Raw genomic sequence first — 25,978 nt, 5'->3', positions numbered from 1 at the left:
TACGCCAACAGGAAGGATCACCGCCACCCTCTGTTTGCTCAAGCATTTTGAACCCAGGCGTTATGGGGGCTGCGCGCATTAGCTCCATCTGAGCCGAGAGGGCTATCTGAAGACCCACATATACGTCCTGACACGCAATCATAAGACAATCTCTAATTGTCTTCACCTCGTATGCGTTGTAAAGAGCAATGATAGAACGCAGAATGCGATGGTATTTTTTGACTGCCAGTTCCATCAACTGTGCATCTCTCGCCCACAGCTGCGTGCTTCCCTCAATGTCGACAAAAAGCAGACAAAAAGGTTCCGCGCCGTTGGGGGCTCGTGTGCTCTCCATACTCTTGAGATTCCCTTCCATTCCAGATGAAAGCCATTTCAACATGAATTCCCACGCCCACATGAAGCGGGACTCCATCGCCACATTCCATTCATTTTCAAGAAAGTGACGGCACGCGTAAATAAAGGGTTCAGTGAACATCCGCATCTGTTCGGTTGTGACATTGTACGCCACATGCCGGGCACCCAGCTCCAGCAGGTACTCTTTCATCTTCTCCTCATCATCCAGGCCAGTGATAATATCAGTTATAGACTGGAATATACGCCGACCAGAACGAAGATCCTTGAGGGCATCAAAAACAGCCAAACTACTGTTCATGTCAATAGCCTTGGCATACATAACACCAACAAAACGTTTAGGCACCTCAAGCCCCTTCTGACGTTCGCAAATAAGTTCAAATTCCTCCTGTAAGCGTTTCACAGTCTCACTTTCATGGATCTTTCCATACCTTTCCCCGCGGGCACTTTCACTGCCACGCTCAACAGATTCCAGTAGCGTTGACCAGAAACCCATCCATTCATTCTGAGACCCCTCAAATACACTCTTGCTTACAAACCGTGGAAATACTTCAAAAAAGGAATCCCGCATCAGTTTATAGTGTTCCATTGTAACACCATATGCACGATGACGTGCCCCCACTGATGTGAGTATTTGTTGCGCCACGTCTGGCTTCTCGTATAGATAAATAGCCGTTGCAAGCATCCTGCTAAACGTAATCGCCTGCTCACCCATTTCAACACCATAAAACAGTGCCACCGTTCTCGGGCTCTTAGATAACATGTCCTTGTACATCTCCTGGGCAAAGCGGTCCATATCACCCTGCTTCTCAATCAGCTGCCACGTCCCTAACGCAGTCACATTCTTCGACCTGAGCATCGCACGCATGTTGTCCAGCTCCCGCGAGAGCAGTAACATAGCCTCTGTCTCATCCGCGTCAAGTGCTGTGGGTCCACCGCGCTGCCGCATGTGCAGCTCATGCACTGCACGGCCTATTATTCTACAGAAGTCATCCTGGTCAGTAGGTTTAGGATCATCAGTGGTCGTGGACTCATTCCGAGCCATGCGGTTCATGTCCCCCTTGCTCACAGGGACTTTGCTTAACTGCGTGTCATCTCTGGTCATACGACGGGATTGGACGAGAGGAGTTTTCTGCGGCTCCACACTCGATGCACCACACCCCATTTGTTTTTTGCTGACTGTATACAGATATATATACCCTGTCCAGTTATTCTTATCTATTAATCAATGTCTTTTTCTCTAAGTATGTATGTTTGTGAATATATATATATATATATATATATATATATTAAATTATGTTAACCTTCTTTACTATTTCTTTTTTTAGTTTACTTATTTAACTTCCTCGAACCGTATATTCCCGTATTTAACAGAAAGCCACCTGTAACGGTGTCACACAACTCCCACAAGTGAATGAAAAAGGCAACGCAAACAAAGGCACAAAACAGCACCACCAAATACAGCAACAAAAAGCAAAAACAAAAAAAGAAAATAAACAGTGGAATCTATTGTCTCTACCTACAATAAAAACACTTTCCTTCTTCAACTTGAAGGCACAATAAACAAGTATTCCTTGAGTGTTTTGGCTGTTTAACAACGAACCATGACACGGAAGAAGAAATCCCAAGGAAATGGTCACAGAAAGAAGTAGAGAATGAAACATATAAAAAATGGGATGAAAGCTAGAAGTCCACCTGTAATGGACGCCTTCAAAACTTTTTGATTTGTATTTGAGGGTATACTCTCCCATAAGAAGATGGTATCAAACAGGTGCAATTAAAAATAAAGAAACATAAAACCAAGAAAGCAATTATAAGTAAGGGAGACACTTTAAAAGAAGGGACACAACACACCTCTGTATCGACTCTTTGGTTCTGTGTATGTCTTTTGGGATTTTTCTTCCTTTTTGTTACTATAATATCACTGTTACCATATATATATATATATATATATATATATATATACCTCGTACATCGATAATATTGCCTAGTTATATTCATTTTTGTCAGAAAATAATCTTGGGTTGGTGTGTAGCATCATCTCAATGCTATTCACTCCATAGTCATCATTGCTCTCGTCATTGGAGGATGTTGTTATTATGTAGTTCGAGGGGTCATGCAAATTCCTTGGTGATTGTTCCAAGGGATTTCTGCGTTTGGTACATGGTCTCTCCTCATTTTCTGTAAAAGCTTCTGTTACTCTTCTTCTTGCTGTCGTTGTTGACGTTTCTTTCGAGAGAAGAGAAGAGAGTCTAGCTGTCTTGTGCAGACAAATGTTTTCTGTGGGCTGTAGTTCCGCGAAATGATTTCGGAGTCGGTTGAGTACATCATAGTGACAGGTGCCGGGATTGAAGATGTTTGGTTGGAACCGCACCGCCTCTTCGAATGTTGTGTGGCGAAGAAAACTCACCCGGGCAAGTATTCGATTCCGGCGAAATGCGCGTCGTAATGTGCGTGCCATTATGATGTCCGTCATACTACGTTCGTTGTCCTTCTCAAATGCCTTCACTGCAGAGTACATCCGCCAGAGAGATTGCATGAGTGTCGCCCCACGAATGCGTTGCGCTACTTTAAAAAACTCAAGCCAAATTTTAGATCCCACGGAGGAGTGTGGTGGGAATTCAGACTCCAAAAGGGCGAGTACTTGCACCAGTCGCAGCGGCGGGATATATCGTGAAGTAGAAGAAACTGTATTCCTCTCATGATCACCCGCATGCGTCTCTTCTGGGTAGACTGGTAATGCTGTGAAGGAAATACGACCAGGACCTCCAATACTGTATACATCCCACTCATCTGTGTACTCTGCGACACAGCGTGCCCGTTTTTCTGCTATTGGGAGGAACACAAAGAGTTGTTCAAGTATAAACATCAATCGACGCTGCTGACCAGGTTTGAAGAGACAAAGCTCCTCAAGAAGATGAGGCAAGAGCCACATGGGAATACCACGGGTACGAAATACACGTGCGAACTTTCGCTGTTGAATTTTTTTGCGATCCTCAGGGCGCATGTCATCGTGCAAACGAGCACCAACATCAATAATGGCTTCTGTTCCCCCACGTAGTGTCTCGTAGAGAAATGAAGCTTGTTTTGGCATTGAGCCAAAAATAAGAAAACGCAGAGGAACAAAGAAAGCCCCAATCGTAAGACCAAGTACTGAGGCAAGTACTACTTTCCCAATAATAGCAAGCAGTAGAAGAAACGATGAAGATGTGTAATCCCTTGTTACTATACGAATACTTTCATTCGATTCTAACATATCCTGCACAATTTGAGTGTAATTTGGAGGTGTCCACAACGTGTTTATGAGAACAGGTCCGTCTGATGTAAAGGTTTGTCTACAAAGATCACCAAGTGCATATGCCCACAAGTGTATAGACATAGGAACTCCTGTATTACCCACATATGTATCAGCAAGTGCACTCGCAGCACCAACAAAATATACTATAACACAACCTCCAGCAAAGAGAAGTACTTCCCCTCTTAATGCAACTGAAAGTACATACTGTCGAGGAAGCATTCGAAGCAATAGTATAAAGCGTAAAGTTATGAAATATAAGGCATATGAATTTGGATCAATAAGACATGAATTCCGTTCCACCAACAGCGTCAAGGCTAACGGTAATGCACATGACCAATATAATAATTGAACTAGTTCTGCAAAAAGAAGCATAGTGTTTCCCACCAAAACGCTCTTCTCCAACAGACCTTGCGGCATACAGTTCCAGGCAGCCCATGAACTACTGCAACGATGTACAGCAAATACAAGACGGAAAAAACTATCAATAAATCCCACAAATGTAAAGAAGGTTTCTATTGTAAAAAAAATTTTATGATCATCTGAAGTGGCATCTGTTGTAGGGCTCATAGTAATACCAAATAGCAAACTAAATATTAGAAAAACATGTCCTATCCAACGAAAGTAAAAACGATACGTCTTAAATCGTGCTAATGTAAGAGGATCTTCTAATAATTGAATGGCATTAATTACGAGGCACTGAGAATCAAGGAGATTAGTGTTAACCCATCGTAAATATGTTAACACTGTTGCCACACAACATGCAGGAAGTGTCCATAGATTAAATAAAGAAAAAAAGATTCCCATATCTTCACTAAAGTAGTAAACAAATAAATCTCGAGTATCATTTCCATTTGGATACCATTTATTTCGTCGAGGTTGAGAAGCCAAACGTCTTGGTAGAGACCACATCTCCCCAGTTGTCTCATTGTTTTTTAAAGGATTATAATTATGAACTAAATATATTTGCGATCGAAGTAATTCTACAATACACAGAGTAACACCTGTGACTATTACAGGAAAAAATACACTAGCTGCGGATTTAAAAAAAACACTTCGCATACGTGTAAAACGATGTATCCTAAATAAAAATGGCATATAAATCTGACCCAATCGAATAAGTGAGAGAAATCTAATACAAAAAAAAGCATGATAATTCTTATGATGACTGTATTGTAATCCCAGTGAACTTGCTAAAGCAATCACACTCACTAATGTAAGAACAGCGGAAGCATCCCTTGGAATGAGTATAAGTGAGGAAATCATACTCATTGTATGGAAAACAATAGTAATTACCGCTATAGGATCTTTTAACGAAGAAGAAGCATCTACAACCCATAGAAATATTACTGATATGATAGTCAAAATCGAATTAATATAGTGTAGAATAGGTTTACGAAGAGCCCGTCTTAATCGAAGTAAATTTACGTGTTTTGCTACAGATGGATTATGGTAGAGCTCATTTTCTTCAAAAGATGCAAATTGAGACCTTGAAACTATACTTTCCTCAATATATTTATCCTTCTCACCTTTACAACCACATGCTATAGGACTAATATAGCTAGCACTAGATATAAAAACCGATGACCATAATGGAAATACTGTACTTCTTCGGTATTCTCTAGATTTACGTCTCACATCATACACCCACATACGCAATCTTGTGATAATCGCAGCAGGAAGTTCACAATGTAGTCGCCAGTGCGAAAACCATAGAGGACCTTCAACGTAACTATTAATATATTCAACAACATCGTGATGTAAACTTTGTACGACTAGTCGAATAAATCGTCCAATAAAACTTGATAACTGTAATAACGGATGTAGTGCAATAGTAACGGCAAATGGAACAAATACTAATTGAAAGATAATAATAATAACACAAGCTACTGGGGCTTCATTAGTCACATTAATATGTGTAGAAGTCCATGCAGGCAATAACATTTCCCGTGCACTTTTAAGAAAACAGCTTACTTCGCTATGACAAATACTTTTCCCTTTTGTCTCCACATCAAATTGCCACATGGCAACAAAGCAAATCATCCACATAGTTAGAAAAGATAATAATATATAGGCAACTCCATAACGTGTCATACCAGATACCTGAAATACATTGGACCATCCCTCACAGACACGAAGACAACGAAAAACAACAAATGGTATCGCAGGTGGAATAAACCCTACCATCACACAGAAAAGACGAATAATAAGCCGAATATAGTGACTACATATAAATTCTATGCGGAGAAATGCGAAAGAAAATATGAGTTCTATTGCAAAAACAATACTAAATGCCATCTCCATCCAATAATTGTTTGGTTCAATAACGGCCATAAGAACAACCGCTACAACAAATACTGTAGTTTCTTTCTTACCCACATGTCCTATCCATTGTCGCCGTAAAAGTTTTTCAGTAAATGTTCGACGGTCACGCATCCCTAGTGCTGCTTCAATAATACCAATATCATACTTAAATCGTGATTCTGGGTGTTCATTACGACAATCCCACTTTCCCCAGTCAGCGGTAATAGGCACAGCAAGCATTGATGCTCCCGTTCTATTTAAATTTCCAAGATCCATTCCACCAGCAATAACACTATCCTGCACTCGTCGCACAAATCGATGAACGGTGTTATCGGCTTTATGATCATAATGAGATGCATCAATGGCTTCCTTCGCCGCACGGACATCTGCTTCCCACAAGAGACCATCTAATTGTTTACCCAATGCCGTCATATTTTTGGCACGATGTGCTTCATTAAGAAGTTCCATCTTTTTGACATCTCTAAAACGACTTTTATCTTTTTTTAGTTTTGTTTCATCACTAATATCATAATGCTTTCGAATTGCATCATGTACACCAAGAATCACAGCTGTCCAAGTCCAAAATAAGAGAACTACATTAGCAACTAATAATGGTATAATAGGAGTTCGTTCCTGTAGTAGTATATAATCTCCTTCTATATGGTAATGTTGAGACATCCGCATTTGAGCTGGGAAAGAAGGTAATGAAGGAGATTCCACTTGATCAAATGATTGAACTCGCTTATCTAGTTTCTCAACTTCATACTGTGGAGAAAATGTACTCCATACCGCGAGAAAAACAGCTCCCCAATTTCCAGTTCGTGTTAAGAGTGCATCACTTATGGCTAAGCCACGAATAGCTGATCCAATACCAGCAAGACCTAATGGAGACAATAGAATGAGATGAAATCCAGCTTGCTCAATAGCTCGACAATAAGTACCTGTTCCTGAATGTTTAGGAAAAAATTCACGAATAACAAAAGGGAACTTTAATATGAGTAACATAAGAATACACACTCCACTGCGACGTTTAACGCAGGCACAAATAAAACCGGTGAAAATAATAAAACAATCAAAGAGTCGCCATAACTGTAAAGGCATAGCCAATTGCATTAAAAAGAGTATTAGGCTTACTAAAATATCAACAGACATGGTAATATGAACATTGGATGATTCCGGTATCGCACCAAGAAAGACAAGCATAAATGAAGCCAAAAGAAATTGTATAAGTAAAAACCATTTTAGCATACGTACTTGCAGTTTCTGTAAACGTTCAAGTTGACTTTCGAATCTAGTATTAGGTGGACGCTCACGTTTTTTACGAAAAACAATTTCGCAAAAAACTGCACAAAAATTTTCTCTCCATAACAATTGTGTTACTGCACGCATCACCCCACGAATTCTTTCCTTTACACGATTCTGCAGTTTTTCGATAATAAACAACTTAACCCGCCGTTGAAAGCAGCAACGTTCAATTTCATAGTGAATAATATCAATTGCTTTACGGCGTCTTTCAGGTACAAACTGTCTCCATTTTCTCTGAATCATCAAAATACTATCAATCAACTTCATACATTCTTTTCGTACAAAGTAACCACGTCCATGTGATTGAATGCATAGCACAGCCTCAGGTACATTTGTTACCGTATCTTGCAACCACTCATGTAAGAGCAATTTTCTCATCTTTCGTTTTCTATACTGACGATAGTAGAACAGTATTTTTGCAGCAGCAGAAAGTTCCTTATTCTTTTGTGATGTATTTTCTAGACCATTATTATCATTACTCACATACTCTACTACTTCAACTAAATTGTCCTGTAGAATAGCGCCATCAGAAACAACATTAACAGAGACGACAGATGTTTGAACAGGGGCCTTCTCTTCATAAGCTCTGAGAGGTATGAGTACTACAGATGACTGTACCTGTTTTTTTTTCTTTTCCTCTTCTTCTTCTTCTTCTGCTTTTCGCTTTATCATTATTAGTCGTTCTTTTTCTATACTTTTTATTTTGACAATTTCTTCCACTGCTTGTGAAACTATAGATCCCCTTTCACTATGTTCATGTAACCAAATTTGACGACGTCCATCCTCCTCTTTATTCACATAACGCGTTCGTTTCGATAAGTAACGCCTCAATAAACTATGATATTTAAGAAAGGTACGATATAATCGGCGCCAACGTTTACCTTCCTTTTCAATTATTTTGCCACGTTCACCATCTTCTAAGGATATTAAGTTACTATCCAAAATGGCAAAAATATCTCTCGCTTCACGAGCACCACTTCTCAATAGGACTTCTAGAAAAGATCCACTATATCTTCCTGATTTTAATACCACATCTAATACCGTCTCATTATTGAGATTTGTTGTGTTTAACAAGTGTATAGATGCCTCTTGAGCAGTTACCCACTTTACAAACTCAAGTTGTTCTCCTTCAGGAATATTCATGTTTCGCATTAAGCAATGAAGAAAAGTATCTCCATTGTGATCCTGTATTTCTGTCATTCCATATGATGCAATAAGAAGTACAAGTGAAGTGAGAGTACTATTAAACTTTGCACATATATGCTGTGGTGTTTGTCCAGTAGCATCTGTGCAAAATATAGGTTTTTTTGAACCTTTGAGAAGCACCATAAGGCACTCATCAGAACTATGAGCAGCAACCATATGTAAAACTGTTTTGTCATTATCTTCTTTGTTAACAACATCCACGTCCGCCCCGTCATCAAGAGCCCTCCGCATACCCTCGACATTCATTTCTTTAATAGACTCTAGTAACAGTTGTGTGGGGACATCAAGGTTAGCGGAACACCGTATCGCAGTAAAGTCTTGCGTTTCCCCACATACATTGCTCATCTCGGTGAAATGGCATGCATGCAGAAGACACTACACTCCAGAGAAAAGAGAAAGAAAGAGAAAATAAGAAAAAAATCAAAATAAAAAAAAAAGAAAAAAAAAAAAAAGAAACGAGATGTAATGTTGAGATAGGGACAGAAGACAAGGTAAGGAAATTTTTCTATTTTTCATAACAAATAATACAAAAACCTATACAGGTCAACAAGAAAAGAAAAAAAACATACAATTACAGAAAACGCAGACACACAGAAAACCAACAAAAAGAAAAAAAAACAGAAAACGAGAGTTCATAAGTGTTATGAAAATATTACAAAATCTTAGAGGAGATGAATTTTTTTTTTCCCGTCAAAGGAAGACGTATATATCAAGTCCCTATTTTTTTTTTTTTTTTACATATCACTCTGATCTTCTGTATGATCCCCTTCTTTGCATTGTTCCTCTTCAGTATTATAGAATAACTGCAATAAGGGATGAACAGGTGAATCTCGTCGACCACCAGTTGGAATAAGTTTCGTGTGATGTCGTGCTTCAAAGGCATCGTAGAAAGTAGTAAAAGCCTGAAAACAATGCGTACAACAAGAAAGAAGAGATTTATGCATTACTCGTTCCGATATGCGTAATTCATCATCTATATGTAATTTAAATGCTCTTAGTAATTGACGCATTTTTCCATGATGTTCACTCACCTGACGAAGTAATAAACGATTCTGTGCTACCTGAGAACTCCTGGGAATATCCTTTGCTCCCGTAATAAATGGTTCATTGTATATAACGATTCTGGCACAACTGAGTACAGACCTTAAATATCTATATTGCGCATCTGCTGTTACCTCAGATGTCCGCACAGAATCTACCAGTGCAGTGAGAATAGGCCCAAATACTTGCCCTCGTAATACACTCGCAACATTCATAAATTCTATGATAGCCTCTTTTACTATTTGTATATCCGTATCTCCTACAACATAACGTCGTGTATCCTCATTCTGTTGAAGATACTGCTGTTTTTTTCTTTCTTCTTCTTCTTCTTCTTCTCCATTTCCTCTAGAAGAAGTTGACAAATTAGATGGTGTACTCCATCCCTCACAACCATACCGCATAAGTTTCCCCTGTGAGCGTCCAAGCAGCTCTACAGTAGACTCAAAGGCTTCTACATCTTCTATTAGTGCTTCCCGAAGGGCTACCGCGGCATCTTGTGCTCGCTTTAATGCCTCCATTCTTGCTCGAACAAACAAAAATTTCGTTTTCAATGTTTGAGGTAGTCGGTCTGCATTTGCATCCATAAAAGAAATATCATCTGATAGATTAATTTCCCCTGATATTGGTTTTGGTGCATTCCAGCCAAACCATGATGATTCTCTAGGTCTAAGAGCATCGTTCAGGTTGCATTCGTTTACTTGTCTTCGATGTACAAGTTCTTCTAAAAGGTTAAAGAAGTTAACAACACTTCTATCATCTACTTCATAGAAGAAATAAAGCAGAGGGAGGTATGCACAGAGTTCTTCTGCGTGATTCTCAATAAAGCTTATTAGGGCTCGAGCCACCTGAAGTGTAGGTTCTTTTGCTACAGGCACCAAAAGATGTGGGAAACTTACTTGTAATACACTAAGAAAAACTGCCAACTGCTTTGGTGATCGTTCAAAGCTATATTTTCTGTGTTGAAAAGTAGATACAAACCTAAACCATATCCCCTTTTCCGTCATATCATCTGTTGACGCCGACGGACGTGCGCTCCTGTTATTCCATGAGACTTGCATACAGCATGTACCCCCGGAGCGTAGCACCTCCGCGGCTGTTGGCAACTCCTGCTGGAGTGGATTCCAAAAACAGCGCAGGGTTTCAAACGGGGCGAACAACATAGAAGGACGCAGACGGGCAGCGATTGTTTCTACAATGGCGACTGCTGGCTGACGGCTGACAAGTACATCCGCCTGCGGGGCACATTGATGCAACTCCGCCGGCGACCACCCACCGTACACAACCGTGCTACAGTCAAAGTCAACTAACACACATGTCATATGAAGCTATGAAGCTATTGGATATATATATATATATATATATATATATACCTAAGGAGAGAGAGAGTGTGTGGGTGTGTACCCCCTCTGTCTCTCCAGGACTAGTCTGGGGAATGTACTTAAATGGAAACAAACGAAAAAATACATACATTCATACATTTAGTACAAAGGCAGAAAAGAGAGGGAGAGAGAGAGAATATAGATAAGGAAATAAGAAGGGGTGCGAAGAAAAGAAAAAGAAAAGAAAACACAAAGAGAGACAAAGAGAGAGACACACTTTAGTAAAATATGAATAGAATGTTGCACAGCAAGGCAATGCAAATCAAAAAAAGATGTGTTACCCATAAAAATAGGATCTAAAATAACCTATAAATAAGACAAGTCAGATTTCATATGTATTCCAGTAAATACCGGTAATAAGAAATACACCTGGGTCTCAAAAAAAAAAAAAAAAAAAAAAAAAAATGTTTTTTTTTTTCTTTTCCTTTACCTTTCCCCCACCTCCACCTCCTCTTATCTATCAGCAGAGCTGCTGTATTATTATTACTTGAGTCCTTCAAGAAAACAGTAGCTGCTAGATCTTGCGTAAACACCTGTAGTATTACCTAATGTAATGATCTGTCCTGGGCAAAAGAATCCCGATGTTGGGCAGTATTTTCCTACACAGCGTTGGAGTAGTGAAGGGGCAAAAAGAACAGTAGAGTTTCCAAGTGTTACATTTACTTCAGGACGTGCGATAACATTCATACCACCATGTGAAAAGTGAAATGCAGCAACAGATGATGCTACAATATTTTTACGTGCCTCACGAGCTACAGTTATGTCTTTTGTAACGTGAGTAACAGAAAGTTTTTGTTGTAAACCAATAAGAAAACTAGCTGCAGCTTCAGAATCCAATTCTGTTTCATCTACAACCAAGTCAATACTATCTCCATTCTTTACTTCTACTCCCTTTGGAGTTGTAAAGTGTAACTGACCGCTCTCAGGATGACCAATAAAAGAGAGAGGAATACAAACATTATCGTGTCGGATACCAAGGAATACTTTAGATGTTTTTCCTTGTAAATCGCTGGAACAGTAAACATCTTTAATAACTTCTGTAGCTTTTCGACCATCTAAAGTCATAATGTTGTAAACCCCATCTGTACAACTCACAGAAGTTACTTTTACTGTATTTACACTGATTGAGGGGACAACATTTACTTGATGTCCTTTCAACAGTGAACTTCGTAGAACTACACCTGCCGCACTTCCAGTATACACACGATCATTAATAAAGAAAACAGAGTCTCCCATTTCATTCATTACTGAGTCACCATCATTATTTTCACTACTCTTTACTTTATTACCATCATTTGTCTTGTATGCTGGAGGACAAACACCTCCTACAACGGGTAATCCATGAAGTCGTTCACCCAAAACTTGAAGGTGACCAGAGAGTACACGTTCATATTGTAGTGCTAACTTGTTATCTAATAATGAAAAACACATAGCTGGTGGTGGTCTGTTAGATTCTGTGAAATCCTCTACTTCAGGAATCGCATCAAAAGTAAAGACATCACTTTCCAAGTCGGGTATACAACCAAGTAATAATTGAATATAACCACCTCCAGGTCTCTGATGTCGTACAGCACCACCCACCATGTGAAGTTGTTGTGGTTTTACAGTTGATGGTGTAACGCCGTTAACTTTGCATAAATTATACCATACAACTTCAGGAGCATCCATCATTCCAGCATAATCCAGTGAAACACTCATAAAGCAAAAATTAGGAGGTTGTGGTAGTGCGGCTGCAGCAACATCAAATGCCTCAGCAGCAGCTATTCGTGGTCTGTGATCGGCACTTGCGGCACTTGTGAAAACAACAGACCTTGTATCTACAGCCAACTCTCGCTTACGTTGATCCCGTTCATCCGCGGCGAGAATTTCTCGGATAGCTTCAGGGGCATCTACAGTGCTGCCAAAGTAACGGCAAGGAAATCCACAAAGGCGCCGTAGGGAGTGCTCTCTGAAAATAAAGCGTCTCATTAATTATCTCTTCTGACCTTCAACGAGTAATTCTAAATACATACAATATATAGATAGATAAATAGAGAGGGAGGGAGGGGAGAGAGAGTGATATATATAGAGAGAGAAAAGGTGGAAAGGAACGCAAAAAAAAAAGAAATAAAAATCTACATTTGATTTTTACTACATATTTTTATTTTGTCTTTTTTTCATGCTGAAGGAACGTGAAATGTTGCACGTTATACCGACATCCTCATTACACTCTTCTCACGGTACTTTTTTTCTTCTTGTACATTTTTTTTTTTGTTCTTGTACATGTTTTTTCGACTTTACGAAAAGAAAAAAAAGGAAAACCCTACTTTACATCAGGAAAACAAAAACAAAAACAAAACTGAGCGTCAAGACAAGGATATCAAAAGTAAGGAAGGATCGTATTGGATAGTGTATACACAGAAAAAAACAAAAGTAAAAAAAAAAAAAGGAAAAACAAACGAAAAAAGAAAACAAAAAACAAAATAGACATACATAAACTGTCATTGTTTTTTTTTTCTTTTTGGTTGTTGTTGTTGTTGTTGTTTTTATTCCTCTTTTTTTATTTTATCCTTTCATTTCATCTTTCTAAATTTTCCATTCGCTTTCGTACGTGGTGGGGGTCTTCTCTCTTAACGAAGTGCCACTTGTCTTGATACATCTTGGACAAACTTATTGCCTTCTATCACTGTATTATACCCACGACCAGGCTGGTTCGATTTTTTATGTGCCTCTACCACGTTAGGAACCTTACTTGTAAGTAAGAGGGTGTTGGGTCCTTGCATAACGTTGTCATTGACACTAATTTCATTCAAGTATTGTTTAAGTAAGACTTGAAGCTTTTGATTTTCCTCCTCTAGATGATGTTTCTCTTGTGAGATAGCGACATTATCCAGCACCACCTTATTGTATTTTATCCAGAAACGTTCCAACAACCGCCACTCCTCTGAGAATGCGGCTCCATCAGGGGCAAGAGCTTCATCCTTTTGTACTACATCATCACTTGCAATAAGACGTTTTACTTCTTGTTCAATCTCATTTGTAGATACATTTAATTCAAAGGATAGAACCTGTTCACGTTCTGTTTCTAGAGGTTTACTAAGTTCTACCAGTCTCAAGATTTTCTCAGCCCGTTTCGCTACATTACGTAGCTGATCTTCACTATCCTTGGCATTTTTAATAAATTCAGCAAGTCTAGAAGCTTCTTTATTTCTCCAGTTTTGCATTTTATTTTTAAGTGCCTTTAAATGACGAATAGTAGCATCCCTTTCTTGTTGAATGGCACTATTTTTCTGTTCCCATTCTTTAGCATTACGAGCCAAATTTGTTCTCCATGAGGTTACACTTTCTTGTAATTTTTCAATACGTTTAAGCTGCGAAGCAATACGTTCTGTAGTTTCTGCATCTTCCTTTGATTTATCCATATAATCTTTCATATTAACTTGTGCTGTTGTCATAAACTCCTTGTAACGTGTATCTAGTTCAGCTCTTATATATTCACTCATTCGAATAAGTTCATTCTGCATTTGTTTTCTTTCTTCTTCCATCTTTTCCATTGCTGTATCATGTGCCTCTGAGGTATCTTCTTGTAGTTTCTTCTCCAACTGTTCTGCTTCTGTTGCCATATTTTCAAGAATAAGTTTGAGATCGGCCACCTCATATTCATGCTTACGTACCAATTCCATCATTTCCTTCTCGTAATCTCCCTTCATCTCAAGAAGATCCGCCTCAAATTCTCCTTCCAACTCGGCCATGCGTTTACTCTGCATCTGAATGAGTGTATCCACTGCGGTCATGTGGGCATGAAAGACAAGTCGGTGCTGCTCCTCCACCTGATCCAAGTCATCAAACAACATTTCAATAATGGCGTTCTTCCGATCAATGGCCGTCTCGAAGGCCCGCCGCACCATTTCAATCTCCGCCACGAGTTCCTTCCGCTTGCATTCCCGCAGAAAAATCATCCATCGCGCCTCCACGGCGACCTCCGCCTCGCGGGTCATGGCGGCCTCTTCGCTCCGCATCTCCTGCAGGCGGGCGACGAGAATATTTTCCTGCCGCCGCCGCCGCTCCGCCTCCTCCACGCGGGCCTGTTCGAGAGCCACGGGGTTCACGGGCTTCTTCGCCCGTCGCTTTCCCTTCTTTTTCTCTTCCACTGGCATGCTGGGCAATGGATGTATATATATAATTAATGCCCCTCTCTCTTTCTTTCTTTCTATCTATCTATCTATATATATATAAGAGTTTGTTTCTTTCTTTGTTTTTTTTTTTTTTTTTTTTTTTTTTTTGAAGGGGGTTAGATAAATAAGAAGAATAAGAAAAAAAAAAAGAGAATTAAAGTGTAGTGAAGAGTTCTTTGGGATATGAGAGTAGTTTTTTTTTTTTTCTTTTTTTTGTAATAACATCGGTATAACACAGAATAATAAAAAAAAAAAAAAAAGGAAGAAGCAATAATGAATGTTTGTATATCTTTTTTGTATTTCTTCTTGTTTTTCGTTTTCATTTCATCTATACATATGTAACAGTATTTTACTATACAAGTTCAGATTCGTTTCGTTGCATAACATATCGCCAGTCAATAGGAGTACGTCGAAAGAGAAATAAAATATTTGAAAAGATACCAGCGTTAAATGGATTACCCTTTCGAGAACTAAGGTATGTAATACGATGGCGACTAGAAAACTCCCACATTGTCTCATTTCTCAAAAGTATCGCAGCATGCATGACAAACAAGATAAAGACGAATAAGGTTAAAAATGCACAGATGAGAAGAACTAAAAAAGGAATAATATTGCGTACAATAGCGGCATCGACTGTAGCATGACCATGAAAATTAAAACAACTAAACAAACTACAGAATAAAAAGAGCAAGTACATTAACGCCACTGTAAGCAGTAGAAAGAATCGAAGATGATTTGACTCCCCTACACATCCTCCAATCCATACACAATGATGATCAAACTTACGTACACAACGTTCACATCGCACACAATGTTTAGAACGAAGAGGTTGCCATATTTGACACACTTCACACCAATGAAAAAGTTTTTTATCTTCTGGAGTTAATACATCCATCGATTCCGACACAAATCCAGGATCGGGATTCCAATTCCACACCAGTACTACGTTAAAACAGAAAGCCCAAAATAACAGCATGAGGATACGTTGTCGGTCCAACTGAGAACAAAAAAACAAGAGAATCACTACAAGAATTTGTGCTCCAATAGTAAATGCAACGGAAAAAAGAGAGGCTGATTTACTTTCCGCAGCTACTGCACGATTAGATGCTGAATCCTTATCATCGCTCCTACGCGCAAAGATAGAGGTACGATTCCCCCACAGGGGCATAGATGCCATCCCTAGACTATCACCAGTCAAAGGAAAAGGTCTAATAAATCTCATAGGTGCAAAAAGAAAAAAAAAAAAGAAAAAATAATAGTAGTGATTGTAATTACTATAACAATAAAATAATAATAATAATAATAATAATAATAATAATAATAATAATAATAAAACACATTATCCATGTAGAGTAACGTCTTTTATTTTTCTTCTTCTTCCCCACACACCCACACACACACAGAAACATACCCATCTCTATCCCCTCTAAGAAGCCACCTTCCAAGTAACAAGTGTAGCCTTTCGATCACAAGCAGCCAAAAGAGTCCCACAGGGATTGAGTGCCAGTGATTCAATACAGTCCTCAAGCGCAGGGTGAGTGAGTTCACATATCAACTGCAGATTTATTTCCTTCAACACTCGCACACTTGTTCCATATCCAACAAAGACAACTCCACCAACGGAGAGAAGAGCAGTAGCAGGTCCATTAGCAAGTTCAGATGAAGCCAGAAAAGATCCATTAAGGGAATAGAGTTGAACAGCATGTGTTCCACCATTTTTTGAAGATCCCGCTAATATAATATCCCCTTCTTTGGCATTTACTGAAATAAGATTATAGTGCCAATCATTTTCATCTTGACATCGATGTTGCCAGATATGTTTTGTTAAAAGAGATTCCTGATATCTTACTGATATTGAGGGATATGATGAAATGGTTCGTAGCAAAAGATAACGATTAATATCCCATACAGCTACATTATTATCTTCAGCGGATGATACTAAAATACCCCATTCTGATGAAACAGAAAGAGATGTTACGGATGCGGTGTGTCCATACAAAACACAAACACGCCTTTTAACATGACCTCGTACTCGTGTAAGTTTAGATTCCCCATGTAGAATCTTTTCAGCTACATCTATCATATTTATTGGTTCTCCATTCCCATCTTGCATAAGTAATTCAATTTCATTCCATTCTTCACCATTAATTTTTATAACGTGTATGGCTCCAGATTCCATTCCAACATAAACAGTAGGTGAATCCACAGCAAAGGTGTTAATTTTTCCATTACTCACATGAAAAGAAGAAATTTCTCTTGATATATCTTTTCCATCCAAAAGAAGAATACAATTCTCTCGATAGGAAAGATAATTTTTTACTTGATCATTTACTACTTTAAAAGGTAAGCAATTTTTAGGTAATACCAAAGGTCGAGTTTGTGAAAGTGACTGAGAAAACTTTCTTTCACCACTTTCTTCTGCCCCAAGAGCCGTTATCGTATGTTTGGAACGAGGAAATATGATTACAGTTCCATCTACCTTACAATACTGTACTGGAATAAGTTTATCTGGATGTAGAATAACACAAGATTTTGAATGGGAGGCATTGTAGCGTAGTGTAGGGCAAGGACTTTGAATAAAAATAGAATCCGTTGACTTTATACGTGGTTTGTGTGGATGAGTAAATAATTGTAATGGTACTTGACCAAAGCAATCAATCTGTGTTTGATGACTTGATCGAAGAACAGGATCTGTTATGGTGAAAAGATCCACAGATCCTTCATATGTTAATGGATGAAATACGTTTACTGCAGCTACGGCTTCCTTACCTCTTTGTTTATAACCAAATATTAAATCAATCCAAAAATGTAAATTTTCTGAAGTATAACGACTTTCAAGTGCTTCTCTTAACATGAAGGTTAATTCACGTGGGGTAGAGGCCCATGGTGGAAGCTGAACATTATTTACAACAACTCCATCTTGTTTTGTTCCAAAAGGTATACAATTAGAATTAATAAAAACATCCGGTAAACAATATAATTCTGGTAAGAGTTCTTTTACATCTTTTCCTGTTGAAATCCTATAAGCCGCTGCCATAGAGTCAAAAACACGTCCAGCATCATCTAACGTAGAGTTCATATCCACAAAATAATTTGTAAATGGTTGTACACGCACAAGATAATGAAGTGCACCGCCAAGAGGGGAATAGTGAGATCCATAATGATGAGGCATTAAATCCATAGATACACTATTTCCTTCACCTTCTGCTATAGTAGCAATATCATTATATTTTTCAATTGCCTTTTGCTCTCGATCAACTGTTTGAGCTCCCATGGGTTTATGAAATCGACGAAAAGAAGCCGCAGATGTTAAATCTAGAGTATCAGATACAAAATCCGCTATCACATGAGGAAAAACGGGATATTGACGTAAATCCCCGTATGAACGACCCGCAGCAAAATTAAGAAACATTAAATAATGAAAATTTGAGATACGTCCTTCACACCACCAGTTACGCCACATAGACAAATTATTATCTGTTAAAAATAATTTTTTATCAAGATATCGTCGTGCCACGTTTCTAATAGTATTAGAAACTTGTTCTTTTATTTCTTCAGAATTAAAGGCTATAAATAAAGTTTCACCTGTAGAGAGTAATAATTCTAATGCACAAGGTTGAAGTAAATTACGACGTGGCCAAACAGCTCGTACAGTAGATATATCTATAACTCTTTGAAGGCAAGGAATTTCATGTTTAGATTGAAATGTTTTTAAAAGTTGGGCTAAAGGATCATATACTTTACCAAGAATAGAAGATTTCTTCTTCTCTTGTTCATTTAAAAATATTCCTTCTGATTCTTTTTCTAATTCTGTCAAACCATTTTGAAAACATTCTACAACATATGATATATTATGAGATGTGATGTTTAATATGATTGAAATACGATCCATAGGAAGTATTAATTCACAATTTATTCTAAAAACATTTCTTCCTTCAATACGACTCGTTAGTAACTGTGGAATAGCTGTAATAGAATATATTTCCAATAATTTTACATCATCTATACTACTACTACTACTACTACTACATCTCATATCTTCTCGATAAATAGGTTGTAGAAATTGATCCTCTGTATTTTCCCTCATATCTGTTATTCTAACATTATGAATAAATCGACGAAGACGTATCCGTTGCCACTCTGTTCCCATGAAATGATCTAACTCCCAACGGTTTAAAGGTACAGTAGATTGTGTATAAAGATGAATACAATATCCCCACCATGGTAATAAAGAAAAACGATAAGCCGCATGAGCAGCTAGAATTGCATTTCCATCTTCTTCTATCGTCTTTTTATAAAGGGTAACACTTCTATACACATACGACTCAAATTGATTCTTATCCATACTTGTCTGTCCATGATGGTGAACGATTCTATTGGGATCTACAGTAATAAAGGTGGGTGGTGTGTGTGAGCCACACCGCTGTAATAGTGAAAAGGCAAAGTTTCGAGACTTTATCGCCGACTTCTCCAAAGCGGCCACACCATTACGAGTGAGTTCAATTCCCCATAAAGATTCACGCCATATATTGTTTGAAGTCTCATCTAGAGAATTCTGGTAATCTATCTTTAATGTCGCATCCAATTCCATCACAGATGAGGGTGAAACTCCACCTTTGATAAGTGACCAAATATTAGAATTAAAACGAATAAGACGACATAAAGATAAAGCCATACTTAACTGAGGAGTGTTTTCTTGTATAGATGAATGAAGTAAACTGGAGGCTGCCCTTAACACAACTAACCAAGGAGCAGATTCCTTCATCACATCACCTGGAGATGTTTTTAAAACTTCTAATACTAATGTATTAGAGGATAATAATAAATATTTCCATTTAGAATCACTAGGGGGTTGTACAATCATTTCTTGTTTTTCCCAAGTAGAGTAATTAAATCCATAATCTATACTTCCACTATGAGAAAGATGTAATAAGATTAATTCTCTTACAATATCATCATCATTCTTTTCAGCATTATATAATATAGATGAGACTACTTTCCATTGTAATAGTAAAAGTTCCTCACAAAGTCTATTTAGTCGTTTCTTAGGCATTATCGTTACAAAACTCTGTGTTTGTAAACCAAAGAAAAGTTTATGTGTACACTCAAAAAGAGGTAAAGCAAGACAAACTCCATTATGTCGTCCACTAAGAGAAAGTGATTTTCCAAACCGTGTAAAATAGGCTTTTGCAAGTAATTGATCTGTCCAAGTGTGATGGTTTATCATTCCCTCAGGAAAATCAATAGAATCAGATTCACATGAATCTAATAAAATCACAATAGATCCAATCGTTCGGAGAAATAATAAATAATCCTGTGCAAAAGATTCTGAGAATCCTTTACTCGCCAATAAAGCAAAGGTATGTAAACAAGGTACATAAAGTTCATGGACTACAAAGTATATTTTATGAATATCTAATTTCCTTCTATGGTGGTTCTGATCTAAACATTTAGGTTCCCATACATTTTTAAGAATGATTAAAATTACATCACACAACATATCACCACATCTTTTTCCTTCTTTACTCCAGGAAACTTCAATCATATATAAAGAAATATGAGTAAGTAGTTCAATCAATAATTTCATCATATTTGTATGATCCTCTTTTAACCGAGAGAGAAGACCAAGTAAATATCTTTGTAAAGAAACCTCCATATTATTTCCTGTTTCAGAAGGAAAAACAAGATCATATGCAAGAGATCCTTTAGTTTTAATAATATGATTTAAAAGAGTTATAACTCGAATTTGAAATTCATCTTTCATATGTAATAAAAAAGCAATGAGAAATATAAGAAGTTTTCTTGCCTGTGCAGTATCCCCAATAGAAGTACTCTGTTCAATTACACTAATAATAATATCAAGTTCTCCTTTTGAAAGACATAATTTATTATCATCTAAGGAGGAATCTTTTCGTAAAAAGTATTCATTTATCATTAGATCCAATTGTTCTTTTGATATTTCTATACAAGACCATAAAGAGAGTGCCATACACCGTATAGCTTCATTTGAACATTTTAATAATATGACCACATCCGAGGCGAGATCTTCCTCTTGTAATTTAACAGATCTATTTAATTGTAATAAACTATGAACCACTCCTAATAATCCAAGGGCCCATTCAATGGCACTACGTGTGGGTTTCTCTTCAGAGATAACAAGAAATATCACAGTTTGTACAATACGTCTTAAATGAAAAGTGGTTTCACATAATGGAATAATAAATTGAATCGCCATAGATATAAGAGAATCATCCCAATTATTATTACTATTACTATCACTATCACTATTACTACAACACATCATAAGATGTAAGAGGAATTCCTCCAACGCATAACAATCATCACTGCTATAATGGGAATGAATCCCTGTTCGAAGAATTTGTGTATTAAAATAACCATACTGTTTATCTTTTAAATAATCTTGTAATTTTTGTAAAATAACTCGAAATGCCCCAACATCTTTAGACCATAATGTAAAGTCAAGCATAAGTGGTAAAAGATCTGTTCGAACAATCATATGATATCCAATAGCTTTACAGAGCGAAATAGCCATTTTTTCACTTATTCCAATTCGTTTATGTAATAACGTTCTCAGTAATATAACGATATTATCACATCTTCCTCCATGTGAAGAAGATAATTGAGATAATAAACTCTCCGCTGAGTGTTTTTGTATAATCGCACATACACATTCCCAGGCTTCTTCAAAGGCATCTGAGCATGGAGTTTGTAAAGATGTTAACCAAGAAAAGAATGGAATCCCACCAATGGCATCTAACATGGAATATAATGGAGAAACATAACGAAAACGTGGTCCATTTACTTTTGCCCAAATAACGCCTAATACCATATTATTATTATTATTATTATTATTATTATTATTATTATTATTATTATTATTATTATTATTATTATTATCCATATTATTCTCATTCACAGAGAGTCTAAGAGGAATAGATGTGATGAGAACATTTTTCGTCAAACGCTCAGATGGTATATGGAAAAAAGTTATATTATCATTATCATATTTCTCCATACTATCTATAGGAGATCCCCAACGTTCAACATTTCCCCGAAGATAAAGTCCATCTTCTGAAATACCAACAATGAGAGGCATTCGTTCTTTATTATAGTACTTATTAAAAGGAAAAGCCGTTCCTGAAAATACAACTTGTCCATCGGTATTATGTATTTCCTGTTGAATCCACATAGAAGATAATAATATCATTTCCTTCGTCAATATAAACCCTTCCTCCTTTTTCTCTTCTTCTTCTTCTTTTTTTTCTTTTTCTTCTTGTACGATATTTGCCAACATTGGATATAAACTCACCACAAAATTTTTATCCATAAAAGCAAATGAAAAAAGATTATCACTTCCCATTGCACAAAGTAATGCCACCTCCAATTTAGATAAAGAACCACCAAATAATCCAAGAGATCCGAACAGAATTTGTGGTGGATAATCATTAACAGGAACACGAGCCATACCCATTGAAATCATATTTAATCCTTGAAATAAATGATCTACACTTTTAAATACCCCAAGAGAAACCTCAACATGAACCATTACTTCTTTTAACAATGGAGTAAATTGATTTCCTGTTGTATATAAAGATATTTGAATATTTAAATGCATTTTTGATAAAAGGGATGCTTTATCTCTTTTATTTCCAAATATAGACATAGATATCATACACCACTGACATGTTGGTACTCTTATATTAGGTATAGATACATCCTTTGAACGTAATTGTCGATTTACTCTTACGGTTAATCGAAGTTTCAATTTTCCACGATCGGAAAGGAATAAGAGTAAAGAAATTTTATTTTGATCAAAGAAATGTGAAAGTAAAATAAACTCTCCTTCTTGCTGTAATGAAGATGGATTAGATTCCACAAGGAACCAAAGAACAGATGAAATACAATTATCCGGTTTTGGTATAGTGAGTTGAATGGGTATATCCACTCCACCGTGAAGATTAAATTCCCTCTTTACTCGATTTATCGCTGGTGTATGAAATATTGTTATGGTTGGAAACCCAATAGAAATTTCAAAAAAAAACTTTGGTTGAGAACAGGGAAGGGAATCATGTAAAAGATTTCTCCATGTGGATAATAAAATCCTTGTAGAAGTCTGATCATACTCCATAAAGGTTTCATTCCGTTTACGTAAACACATTTGAAAAAGATAAAAGATCGTATTCTGATGAATCCCACAAGTCCCTAATTGGCTTATCACTGTTACAAGTTGATTAAAACATGTTAACATGTATGTATGATTTTCATCTATTGCAATTGTAAATAACTCTGCTAATAAAAGAATTGTTTTTAATCCCACTAATAGGCATATATTTTCCAAAGAATTCGAAAATATTTCTATAAAAAGTTGAGTTATGGAAGACCCAAGTAAAGCAGATGATGCCGTTTTAGATGATTCTTTAATGGCTCCTTGTAAAGATTGTAAATACTCAGGATATACAATACGTTGCATATTATAAGTAAATAAATTATCACCATAAGAAGATTGAAATTTCCATTCACAAATTAAATTTTGACAGGTTACCGGAAATATCATTAATTTTTCTTTTAAGAAAAATATTTCATCAAACATAGCATATGAACTTACAGAAGACATACTAATAAAAGCTCGAACTACTATAGATGTATATAATCGACAATGTAAAAAAGGACCTTGAGAAATAGTCCACTTTAATTTACTGGAAAGATCTTTACTAGATACTTCTTCAGCATTTGCCTGAAGAAGTGTTAGTAAATGTAAGATCAGTAGTAAAAAATCACATTGAAGAAGATACTTATCTTTATATTTCTGTGTTCCAGTAGTATCTTTTTGATAACGGTAATGGGTTAATATTTCATTAAATAATTCACAAAGATCATAATATTTTAACTCTGATAAAAAAATATTTTTCATATTTTCACAGAGTCTATATAAGCAAGTAAGTATATTCTCTATTTGAGAAACAAAATAGGTTCGAACATTGGCATTACCTTTTACAGCCTTTATACACGTTTGAAGACCCCAACATCCAGAAACAATAGATCCACTAGATTGAAAATCAGATTCCATAATAAATGCTTGCAGTATCACTTGAACTGAAGATACATTATTTTCAGAATTTAACATAACAAGAGAAATAAGTTCTGAACACTTTAAAAGTAATTTGGGTCCACTATGTACTTCTCTTCTTATGAGAGAAATAACCGTACCTAAGGTTGGTACCATCTCTTTTTGTAAGGAAGGAACTCTTATACATACCTCATGCATAAGTTCTAATACCAAAAGAATCTCATCTGATGTAAATAACCATTGTAATCGTTTATCCAATTCATTAAATAGATGAGCAGAAACCAACATAGTAAAAAATAATTCCTCATTATGAAAAGAAGCTAACGTCATAACCGTTTGAACACCATACGTTAATGCTCTTGAGGATGAACTAGATACAAGTTCCACTATAAAAGCACAGAGAGCATCTGCTCCATGTTTTTGCTTTGTATACATATGGGATGAAGAACATACTATAGTAGATAAACGTACAATAGTCATAATAACAGAACCGAGATTTGAATTTTCTTTTTCTGTACACATACGTATATATCGTGCTATTACATTTACAAGACTATGACTAATTAATCCAGCTATCACTATATCTTTATCACCAACACGAATAGCTCGAATAACAAGTTGGGCAAGATATGAAAAAAGTGTAGGACGATATTCTGCGGCTGCAAGAGAAGCTCGTAAAATTACACGTAATCCAAATAATCCTATGGTAGCACTATATACAGATTGATCTGGTTCTATATCTTCTGATTCCCAATGGGATGCTCTTAAATATAAATAAAGAGAATAACTAGATCCTCTTCCACTATCTGGTAATGAAAGAAGTAAAGAAAGAATATCAAATAATACGGTACTCTCTTCATTCAATGGAGTATTTGGATCTTCATTATGACTACAGTACTGTACAATGGTCGATAAACATACGGAAGGTCCACTAAAGAGAGAAAATTCTTCTACCCATAACTTTGTAAAATTAGATGTATACAATAATATTTGAAGTATACCCCGTAATATAAGAAGATGTGCATCATATCGGTCTGATGGTACATTACTTAATGATTCAATTAACATTTGAATAGGTGATGGATTCATACGAGAAAGAAGTCTACAATTGTTCGCATCTGATAGCAAAAATGATACTGTACGTACAAAGGAACCAATACAGAATCTATAAGAATCCAATTCCTTAGAAAATAATGAAAGTTGCATTAGAAGTGGTAAAAATGAATGAATTCCTGAAAAATTAAATTCTTCCATAATAAGATACCGCATACATTCACGTGGATTTGCTTCTGAAACTAGTTCAATCACTCGCATATAATCCTGTATATAATCACTCCTTAATACAAGATTTTGTAATCGTACCTGAGATCCTAATGTTTGTACTACAACACATAAGAGACGTGTACGTCGAAGTGCATCCCAGACATGAACATGAAGTGAAGATTTACTCATCAACTGGACGAGTAAATGTACGGTTTGATATTCCAAGTTCACATCATGAGAGGCAAAGCAGAATTCAGTAACCGATGCCCAAAACTTAGACACCAGTTGTGTTTCATTCATACAAAGAGCATTGTCTTTAGAATCATTCTCCATTTTTTTTTTTTGTAGCCTTTATTCAATATGTAAACAAAAAAAAAAAATTTAACAGAAAGAAAAGAAAAAAGGAAGGAAGGAGTTCATAGAAGGAAGGAAGTGTACGGACCACTCACAACCACAGTGAATCACGGTATCTCAAACTTGTTTATATAGTATTAGAAATAACAATTAGTTTGTTTGTATGTATGTATGTATGCACGAATGTATTATATAAACAATACATGCATCAAAGATAAATGTATGAAATAATCGCTTC

General features: G+C 36.7%; 7 protein-coding genes across 7 annotated transcripts; all 7 read right to left on the bottom strand.

Moving 5' to 3' along the window:
* Window position 1: 1 nt before the first annotated feature.
* TM35_000162740 (adenylate cyclase-like protein) lies at window positions 2–1,516 on the bottom strand (the record flags this gene model as incomplete). The annotated part of the gene is made up of 1 exon (XM_029026146.1): window positions 2–1,516. A coding segment is annotated over one exon (1,515 nt), but the record flags the coding sequence as incomplete, so codon positions are not given.
* Window positions 1,517–2,338: 822 nt separating this feature from the next.
* TM35_000162730 (uncharacterized protein) lies at window positions 2,339–8,806 on the bottom strand (the record flags this gene model as incomplete). Its single annotated transcript, XM_029026145.1, has 1 exon — window positions 2,339–8,806. The coding sequence occupies one exon, from the start codon at window positions 8,804–8,806 to the stop codon at window positions 2,339–2,341; it is 6,468 nt and encodes a 2,155-aa protein (XP_028882701.1).
* A 389-nt stretch (window positions 8,807–9,195) lies between these two features.
* Window positions 9,196–10,821, bottom strand: TM35_000162720 (uncharacterized protein; the record flags this gene model as incomplete). The annotated part of the gene is made up of 1 exon (XM_029026144.1): window positions 9,196–10,821. The coding sequence occupies one exon, from the start codon at window positions 10,819–10,821 to the stop codon at window positions 9,196–9,198; it is 1,626 nt and encodes a 541-aa protein (XP_028882700.1).
* Window positions 10,822–11,364: 543 nt separating this feature from the next.
* Window positions 11,365–12,849, bottom strand: TM35_000162710 (uncharacterized protein; the record flags this gene model as incomplete). The annotated part of the gene is made up of 1 exon (XM_029026143.1): window positions 11,365–12,849. The coding sequence occupies one exon, from the start codon at window positions 12,847–12,849 to the stop codon at window positions 11,365–11,367; it is 1,485 nt and encodes a 494-aa protein (XP_028882699.1).
* Window positions 12,850–13,490: 641 nt separating this feature from the next.
* Window positions 13,491–15,017, bottom strand: TM35_000162700 (flagellar associated protein; the record flags this gene model as incomplete). Its single annotated transcript, XM_029026142.1, has 1 exon — window positions 13,491–15,017. The coding sequence occupies one exon, from the start codon at window positions 15,015–15,017 to the stop codon at window positions 13,491–13,493; it is 1,527 nt and encodes a 508-aa protein (XP_028882698.1).
* Window positions 15,018–15,387: 370 nt separating this feature from the next.
* TM35_000162690 (putative palmitoyltransferase ZDHHC12) lies at window positions 15,388–16,257 on the bottom strand (the record flags this gene model as incomplete). Its single annotated transcript, XM_029026141.1, has 1 exon — window positions 15,388–16,257. The coding sequence occupies one exon, from the start codon at window positions 16,255–16,257 to the stop codon at window positions 15,388–15,390; it is 870 nt and encodes a 289-aa protein (XP_028882697.1).
* A 204-nt stretch (window positions 16,258–16,461) lies between these two features.
* On the bottom strand, window positions 16,462–25,719 carry TM35_000162680 (putative neurobeachin/beige protein; the record flags this gene model as incomplete). Its single annotated transcript, XM_029026140.1, has 1 exon — window positions 16,462–25,719. One exon carries the CDS (start codon window positions 25,717–25,719, stop codon window positions 16,462–16,464), a length of 9,258 nt encoding a protein of 3,085 aa, XP_028882696.1.
* Between the last annotated feature and the right edge of the window lie 259 nt (window positions 25,720–25,978).

This window comes from Trypanosoma theileri (genome assembly GCF_002087225.1).
Source record: "Trypanosoma theileri isolate Edinburgh chromosome Unknown TM35_Tth_16_V1, whole genome shotgun sequence".
In the NCBI taxonomy this organism is placed as follows: Eukaryota; Euglenozoa; class Kinetoplastea; order Trypanosomatida; family Trypanosomatidae; genus Trypanosoma; species Trypanosoma theileri.
The sequence above is the reverse complement of the archived record's forward strand: the minus strand, read 5'-3'. Positions and strand labels throughout refer to the sequence as shown.